The 8,980-nt window shown below is 48.9% G+C and overlaps 1 protein-coding gene across 3 annotated transcripts in view; it reads left to right on the top strand.

Moving 5' to 3' along the window:
• The window catches only part of Asic1 (acid sensing (proton gated) ion channel 1), a 30,707-nt gene that overhangs the window by 13,346 nt on the left and 8,381 nt on the right, over window positions 1-8,980 (top strand). Inside the window, exon 1 of one of the 3 annotated variants that reach the window (XM_013018752.1) lies at window positions 7,233-7,904. The exons of the other annotated variants lie outside the window; for them this stretch is intronic. Coding sequence (XP_012874206.1) covers window positions 7,233-7,904 — 672 coding nt within the window. Of the gene's footprint in view, window positions 1-7,232; window positions 7,905-8,980 lie in introns of those variants that run through there. 3 annotated transcript variants of the gene reach the window in all.

Raw genomic sequence — 8,980 nt, 5'->3', positions numbered from 1 at the left:
GAAGGAGGGAAGGAAGGAAGGAAGGAAGGAAGGAAGGAAGGAAGGAAGGAAGGAAGGAAGGAAGGAAGGAAGGAAAGAAGGAAGGAAGGAAAGAAGGAAGGAAGGAAAGAGGGGAGGGAGGGATGATTAAATAAATGAATAGTCTCTAACAACAGCTACCATTTGTTATCAAGCAGGTTTAAAGTCCCCATTTTCTGTCTCCCACTCACTCTTTGATCCACTTAGGCTGCCTTTCCTCCCATGCCAGCACTCTGCCGTTAGTGAGCTTCATGTTACATGCTTGGTTCATCCTTGGTCTTTAGCAGCATCCCAAACCAGGCTTTTTCCTAGGCAATACATCCCATACAAGCCTGCCATTGTTCTATTGATATATTTAAGTTTCAATATAGCTAAGTCTCTGGAACTGCCTAAATATATGTATCTTCTCTCCAATAGCTGTTCTTTTTGTGTCTGTTTTCACTCATGATTATGACTGTGAGATTTAGTCTCATTACAGATAGCAGTAGTTGGTTCTTTTTCAGTGCTGTATAGTATTTCATTATACAAATACACTACAATTAATTCATCCATTCTACCAATGCCAGACATTTGAGTTGTTCCCAGCATTTGGCTGTTATCAATAAAGTTACTACGAACATTCTTGCTCACATTTTCAGGTTGACATATACACTCATTTCTTTTAGGAATACAGCTAAGAGCTATAGCTAAGTGCTGAGGTCAAATTCTATTTAGCTTTAGTGAATATTGCCAGTTCAAGCCTCTTTTCTATCTTTTCTTCTTTATTTCATATTCTATTTTTGGGCAGTCTCATCTTTACTCATCACTTCAATTACTATTTACACACTGACAACTGCCAAATTGCTGTCTCAGGCCAGCTCTTCCCTTCTAACATCAGCCCCAATAGCCAATTTCCCACTTAACATCTCTACTTGGATGTCCTCAAGGCTTCTTCATAATCAGCATGGGCAAAACCAAACTCATTCCCCTCAAACAAACCCTTTCCCCTTGCCTTGATCTAGTGAGCCACCTACCACTCACCCAGACAGGCTAACCGGAAATCTGCCCTAATGCTGTGCCACCCTCACATACCTTAATAGGAGCTGCCAACTCCTGACACCATCTGTCAGCTTTGCCTCCCAAACTTCTCCCCTCTCCCTACCACTCCATGCTCACCTCTGCCTCAACAGTGGCTTCCTGACAAGACTTCTACCAACCACTAGGGATCCTCTACTTTGCAGCCAGAGCTGGGGTGTGTGTGTGGGGTGTGTGTGTGTGTGTGTGTGTGTGTGTGTGTGTGTGTGTGTGTGTGCGTGTGTATGCCAGAACTGATATTTGAAACCAGGACATTGTCCCTTAGATTTTTTGCTCAAGGCTGGCACTCTGCCACTTGAGCCACGATCTATTTCTGACCTTTTTTGTGGCTAATTGAAGAATCTCACAGACTTTACCTCCCAGACTGGCTTTGAACCATGGTCCTCAGATCTCAGCCTCCTGAGTAGCTAGGATTACATACAGGAGTCACCAGCACCCAGCCAAACCAAAGCTTTGCTTGATATCCTTCCACAAAGTGTCTTCCATGGCTGTTGGGCTAGAAACCTTACCTTCAAAGTCTGCATGATCGGTGTCTGCCTGCTTATATCTATCTTTCCAGACACACTTGCTTTCCCTTAGCTCTCCTTCTTCAGGACTTTTATACACATTATGTTCTCTAGCTACAACCCCCACCTCAATACATGTTCTTTACATTTCATTCAAACATTACTCCCTCAGGAAACCTTCCTTGATTTCTGGATCAGGGGCCCCTGTCCTTTTCCCTCCTCCACCCATAGAACTATATTATGATTTTTACCAGCATGTCTCATAGTTTGGTGGTGCTGCAGCTTAAACTCAGAGCCTCATGCTCTCCCTTAGCTTTTTCATTCAAGGCTAATGCTCTACCACTTGAGACACAGCTCTACTTCTGGCCTTTTTTTCTAGTTAATTGGAGATAAGCATCTCATGGACTTTCCTGCCTGGGTTGGCTTTGATTCTCAGATCTCAGCCTTTTGAGCAGGTAGGATTATAGGCATGAGCCACTGGTACCTGGCATTGTGTGTGTGTGTGTGTGTGTGTTTAAATCATTGGAAAGTGAGTTCTATAAGAGGAAAATATGGACCCTTATCTGTTAATCTTTGTGTCAATAAGTCAAGGAAGAAGGAAGGGATTTAGAGATAGATGACATAATTCTAACCGCAAACCTGTTACGAGCCGAACACAAGATTTAAATAGATTGTTGTAGCTGGCAATCGTGGCTCATGCCTGAATTCCCAGCTACTCAGGAGGCTGAGATCTGAGAATCACAATTCAAAGCCAGCCCAGGAAGGAAAGGCCATGAGACTTTTACCTCTAATTAAATATCTAAAAAACCAGAAGTAAAACTGTGGGTCAAGTGGTAGGGCAGTAACTTTAAGCAAAAGAAGCTCAGGAACAGCAGCTAGGCCCTGAGTTCAAGCCCCATGATCAACAAAACAAAAAAAATAGGTTGTTGTACCTCAGTTTCCTCACTTGTCCAATGGTGGTAAAGTTCCCCACACCTCCCTCTTTGTCTGGGTTGTACAGAGATCTTACAAGGAACTAGGTGAAAACCACCAACCAACTACACCAATAATGATAGGTACAGAGACATAGAGGAAGTCAGAAAGCCCTGGGTTGTCCCATAGCTGAAGAAAAGCACTGATGGGAGGGATGAGGAAAGGCTGCATCTTTGGGTGGCAGATTCAGAAATGAGTGTGGCCTAATTTGGGAGGTTTGATACACTCAGTCACCTCCTGGGCCTTCTATGTGAGCCTGCAGTCTATAAATGCACTCTGCTATAGTCCTTACTTCCACAGCATGGGGATATTTTGGATCTGTCTACTTGAGGGAGATGAAAGTAACTGGTAATGTTAGAAGAACCAAGATATAGGGGAGGTGTGTGTGCAGGGGTGTGTGTGTGTGTGTGTGTGTGTGTGTGTGTGTGTGTGTGTTGATGTGCGTGAGGTGAGGTGGGTCTTGGTGTTGGAGTTGGGGGGAAGAGCTATGGCTCTTCCAAATGGCTGTTCTTTGACATTGTTCTGGACTGCACAGCCTTCCTTCTAGTGGAGTCCCCATACTGGAAGCCATCCCTGTGACTTAGTAATTGCCTTCCTCCAGGCGTCCAATCTACAGCCACCTGCAGGATGACTATTAGAAGGGGATAATGCCCTCTAGTGGGCACAAAACGCAAGGTCCCTGCCTCAGCGTTGGCTAGCTTGTCCTTCCTCCTCCAACTCAAACTTGGCTCTCACCTCGGAAACACTTCCTGAAGAGGTGCAATGCAAGAGCACCCTGCCCGCTGACAGCTGAAGTCCAGGAGGGGGGCAGAAGATGCCCATGGGACAGGAAACCCAAAAGCCAGCCCGGGATTCATATGGGAAAAGGCCAAGACAAGAGCTTAAGATGGCAGGTCTCTCTCTCTCTCTCTCTCTCTCTCTCTCTCTCTTGACCTCTGGCAGTGACATCTTCTTGCCTTTTCTGGATGTTTGTTCCTTATGGACACCAGATCCTGATCTTTTACTCCCAGAGTCTCTTCCCTCAGAGAGCTACTGGTCACTATTCATACCTGATGGGCCTTGAGCAGAGCTGCACATTCATTCTATTCCTTGGGTGGGCACTGTGTCCTGTGGGGTCAGAGATGGCTTCTTGGAGGATGTAATGTATGACTAGGATGCCAGGTATGGTGGCTTCTTCTTGTCATTCAGCCATTTGAGAGGCTGAGAATTATTTGAAACTAGGAGTTCGGGGTCAGGCTAGACAACATAGCAAGACTTTGTGTCTTAGAAAAGAAACGAAAAAATGAACCGAACCTCTTTAAATAGAGCCCGAGGAAGTCAGGAACTCTGGATGAGCCTAGTACCTCTGAGGAAGGCCCAAGTGGCTGAATGCTGGGGTAAAGCAGAAGGGTTCACCTTGGGGGGGTGAATTTTACCAGGAGGCCTGGGGCATTAGACACGGTCTATAAGCAGCAGAATGGACAGTGGACTCAAGAACTTTCAGGGAGTTAGAGCATCAGCTTGGAGACCATTGTTTAGATAAAAGAATTTGAGACTAGTTGCTCACACCTATAATTCTTACCTATTCAGGAGGCTGAGATCCGAAGATCATGGTTTGAAACCAACCCAGGCAGGGAGGTCCATGAGACTCCTCCATTCCAATTAACCACCAGAAAGCCAGAAGTGGAGCTGTGCTTCAAGGGCTAGCTAGCCTGGAGAAAAAAAACTAAATAACAACAACAACAACACTTAGGGACAGAACCCAGAATTAGAGGCCTATCTGAGGATAGTGGTGTAAGGCTGGAAAGGGCTCAGACCTCAAAGTTTCCCCTTCTGTGCCAAAGTCAATTCCTCTAGAACCTGGAACCTGCCTCCTATTCCATCATACTCTAGGGTCTATCCTGCAAAGGGAGATGGGGAAATTGGAGGGCATGACCCAGGATGATGGAATGGCCAAGGAATTAAAAAACCAAGGTTGACTGGTCCAGCCCCTACTGCTCTTCCTCTGGCTCTGTAGGGGAAAGATGCATATGTTATCTTCCTTCCTTACTCCCCCCCCCTTGTCTCCCCACCTCCCCAGGTCACCTTCTTGGCCCTGGAGACTTGGCTGGTAGCTCAAGTTCCTCAACCATTGGACCTGGGTAATGAGAGCACACTGAGGGACCAGAGGCCTGGGGATAGAGAATAGTATAGAGGGTACCTTAAAGACTGAGGGATTGGGGTATGTGAGAGTTTAAGAGGCCCAAGTAGTTTCCCAATAGCTGATCCATGACCCTCTGTCTCTGCACTGATCAGTTTTTTCCACTCACTGGGGAAGAATTCTTCGAACTTCTCTTCTAAACTTTGGAGGAGGGGCATGCTGGGAGGGACAAGCAGGGGAGAAAGTGGTACTCTGCCAGCAAGCTTTTCAGCTACAAGAGACAAAGTCCCTCCTCCAGTGCCGGGAATTGGCCAGAAATGAGTCTGTGGTCAATGAGAGACCTTTGCTAATGGAACCTGGGCCATCCGACAAGCCACAAAAGCGGGGGAGGGGAGGGGAGGACTCTAAGTGCAGTCAGCATTGGGGAATGGGTGCTGACATGAGGTAAAACTGGAGGTCAGAGAGGAAGGAGAAAGAAAGGGGGTGGGGGGAGTCTAAGCCAGGAGGCACTGGCAATTCACACCTATAATCCTAGCTACTCAAGAGGCTGAGTTCTGAAGATGGAATTTCGAAGCCAGCCCAGGCAGGAAAGTCTATAAGACTCTTACCTCTGGGCTGGAAATGTGGCTTAGTGGTAGAGTGCTTGCCTAGCATGCATGAAGTCCTGGGTTCAATTCCTCAGTACCACATACACAGAAAAAGGTAGCAGTGGTGCTGTGGCTCAAATGGTAGAATACTAGCCTTGAGCAAAAGAAGCTCAGGGACAGTGCCCAGGCCCTGAGTTCAAAACCCAGGACTGGCACATAAAAAAAAAACTCTTACCTCTAATTAACCCAGAAAACTAGAAGTGGAGCTGTGGTTGATAGAGCAGGGGCTGGGAATACGCTCTAGTGGTATAGTGCGCTTGTACCATATAAAAAGAAAAAGCTGGAAGTGGCGCTGTGACTCATGTGGTAGAGTGCCAGCCTTGAGCAAATGAAGCTCAGGGACAGTGCCCAGGCCTTGAGTCCCAGCCCTAGGACTGCCAAAAGAACAATAACAACAAACAAACAAACAAAGTGATAGAGCACTAGCCTTGAGGGAAAGAACTCAGGGACAGTACCCAGGTCCTGAGTTTAAGCCCCACAACTGACAAAAAAGAGAGTTGGCCACTGGTGGCTCATGCCTGTAATCCTACCTACTTGAGAGGCTGAAATCTGATTATTGCAGTTCAAAGCCAGCCCAAGGGACTGGGAATGTAGCTTAGTGGTAAAGTGCTTGCCTAGCATGCATGATGCCCTGGGTTTGATTCCTCAGTACCACATAAACAGAAAAAGCTGGAAGTGGCACTGTGGCTCAAGTAGTAGGATGCTGGCCTTGAGCAAAAGAAGTCGAGGGACAGTGTCCACCCTGAGTTCAAGCCTCACGAAAGAAAGAAAGAGAGAGGGGGCTGGGAAGGTAGCTCAGTGGTAGAGCGCTTGCCTTGCATGCATAAGTACCTGGGTTCAATTCCTCAGCACCACATAAGCAAAAAAAGCCGGAAGTGGCGCTGTGGCTCAAGTGGTAGAGCGCTAGCCTTGAACTGAAGAGCTGAGAGACAGCGCCCAGGCCCAGAGTTCAGGCCCCACATCCAGACCCCCAAAAAAAAAAAAGAAAGAAAGAGAGAGGAAGAAGGAGGAGGAGGAAGAGGTGGTAGGAAGGAAGGAAGGAGCGTCACAAGCCAGCTGCAGTGAACTTGGTGGTGGATAGGAAGGGGTTTCAGGGAAATTGGGGACTCATAGAGTGAGTAAATTGGGGCTAGGACTATGCCTGGAAGGAAACTGAGAAGCAAAGGAATAAGTAGAGAGAGCAGGGAGTTTCAGCAGCTTGGATTGGAAGAATTGAGGGCCAATGAAACATGGGGGGGGGTCAAGGATTAGGTCAAGGAATTAGAAAGGCATGAGAGATCTGGAGAGTGCCTGCATAGTGCATGAGACTAGTCTATCCCACAGAAACCAAGGAACCACGGCAAGAATAACAAAGAGGGCCAGAATTGAGGTGGGGAAACTGGGGAACACGTTGAGGAACAGACTGGCAAGTGACAGAGCAAGCATGTGTGTCCTGGCGGGACTGTTGCCAGCTGAGGTCATCCTGGTACTGAGAGCCAAGGACTCTATTAGTCTCACCTTGCCTGGGGAAGGGACAAAAGGAGTCCCAGTCTTGGGCTTTTCTGGGGTTTCAACCATGTCTTAAGTTCTCTATGTCCTGCTGGAATCAATGACAGGAAGGGGCTCTAGTTCCCCGCCCCCTCCATCAGCCTCTTTCCTAGTGCCATCAATTATTCATCAGCACAGATCCCGGCCCTCCTGGCAGGGTAGGCTGGTCCCTCCCTCCATGCCCCGCCCCAATTCAGCCACACTGCCATACAAGCTCTGGTGAGCAAGGACAGCCAGCCAGGCAGTCTTCACTGCCTGGCTCAAGGGCTCGGTGGCTGTCCCTGCTAGACCCTGCCTGAGATCACATCACCCAGCCCTCCGCATCTGCCTCCTGGCAATCTCCCAGGGCCAGGAAGCCCCCTGGAGAAGATGCCCATCCAGATCTTCTGCTCTCTGTCTTTCTCCTCGGGAGAGGAGACCCCTGGGTCCTTGGGAGATGTGTGGGGTCTCCAGCAGCAGCAGCAGCAGAGGCAGAAGCAGCGGGACAACTCAGAATCTGAAGAGGAGGAAGAAGAGAAGGAAAAGGAGGTGTCTGGGAAAGAGGCCAATGAGGGTGCTTTACCTTTGGATTTGGTGGCCTTTGCCAACAGCTGCACCCTCCATGGGGCCAACCACATCTTTGTGGAAGGGGGTCTAGGGCCAAGGCAGGCTCTGTGGGCAGTGGCCTTTGTCATAGCACTGGGTGCCTTCCTCTGCCAGGTAGGGGACCGCGTTGCTTATTACCTCAGCTACCCGCACGTGACGCTGCTAGATGAAGTGGCCTCTACCGAGCTGGCCTTTCCCGCGGTCACCCTCTGCAACACCAATGCCGTGCGGCTGTCCCAGCTCAGCTACCCTGACTTGCTCTACCTGGCACCTATGTTGGGGCTGGATGAAAGTGATGATCCTGGGGTACCCCTTGCTCCACCTGGGCCAGAGGCTTTTTCTGGGGAGCCCTTTAACCTGCACCGTTTCTACAATCGCTCCTGCCACCGGCTGGAGGACATGCTTCTCTATTGTTCCTACTGCGGAGGGCCCTGTGGCCCTCACAACTTCTCTGTGGTGAGTGGGGCCCATACCTAGCACATTAACCCCCAAGACTGTCTTCCAGGATTCTCCCTGACCCTCACCTCCCGGGGCCCAGGACCTTGGTCTATGAGGTCAGCTTCTGATCTGTTGGTGACTGCCAGTACTGGCCAGTTGTTAACTATTTTTGATTATCACCCTTTGGGTAGATGGTAAGGCAAGAGCCATTTGGTCTTTGGGGTGGCAGGGAAGTAGGGGGTTTGGTCCCATCATTACTCCACCCCACTCCTGGTCAAAAACTTCTACAGCAGGGACTTGTGAAGTGTGTGTGTTACTCGGTCATCTGTGTGTTTACCTGTCTCAGTGAATACAAGTTTCCTCTAAATCCAATGGCCTCTAGCTGTAAGCAGTAGGGACCTTTCTCCCAGAATCATTTTTCCCCCTTGGCCTTCCCACCCAGAGGTCTAGGGTTCTGTTAAGGGACCAACTGCCACCCTCTCTTCTCCCCAGTTCAGCTTCCAGTTCTCTCTGGCCTGACTCCTCTCTAGCCCCTCCAGGGTGCTGACTTTTCCTCCCTACACACACACCCCCCAATCATCTGATGCCAGCTTCCTCTCCAATGTAGGAACTGGTAGGTGTCACTTCAGTCCAACCTCAGTCTTTGGATGGATGCAGACATACAGGAAACTGGGAGTTTTTGGCCACTGTGCCTCAGAGAGGCCAGGAGAGGGTTAACCTGTCTTCCTTGTAGTAGGAAGGTAGAACAGATAATTCTATCCTAGAACCACCAGGGGGCAGCAGCGATCCACTGCCCAACAGCCCCGCCCACAGAGCCAGGGAGCCTCAAAAACCTTGTCCCTCACCACCCCAAATGGAGAGTAGGTGTGTGTTCAGCCTGTGGCTGCATGCTCCAAACCTAACAGTGGCTCTGGGAGGCTATAGGGAACTCTTAGAGTTCTTCCTGTGTTTTATCTCTCTCGATTCACTCTAAAAATATGGGAATGTTCTCTGATTTTCAGTTCCGTACTGGAGGGGAACAAAGAAAGCTGTAGGTAGACAGAAGAGTCAAATGCTACTTCCCAGTTATACCCACTCACCCTGCTTGTTCCTAT

The sequence above is a fragment of the Dipodomys ordii genome, unplaced genomic scaffold, assembly GCF_000151885.1.
Source record: "Dipodomys ordii isolate 6190 unplaced genomic scaffold, Dord_2.0 Scaffold42, whole genome shotgun sequence".
NCBI lineage: Eukaryota > Metazoa > Chordata > Mammalia > Rodentia > Heteromyidae > Dipodomys > Dipodomys ordii.
This window is presented reverse-complemented; position numbering and strand designations above follow the sequence as displayed.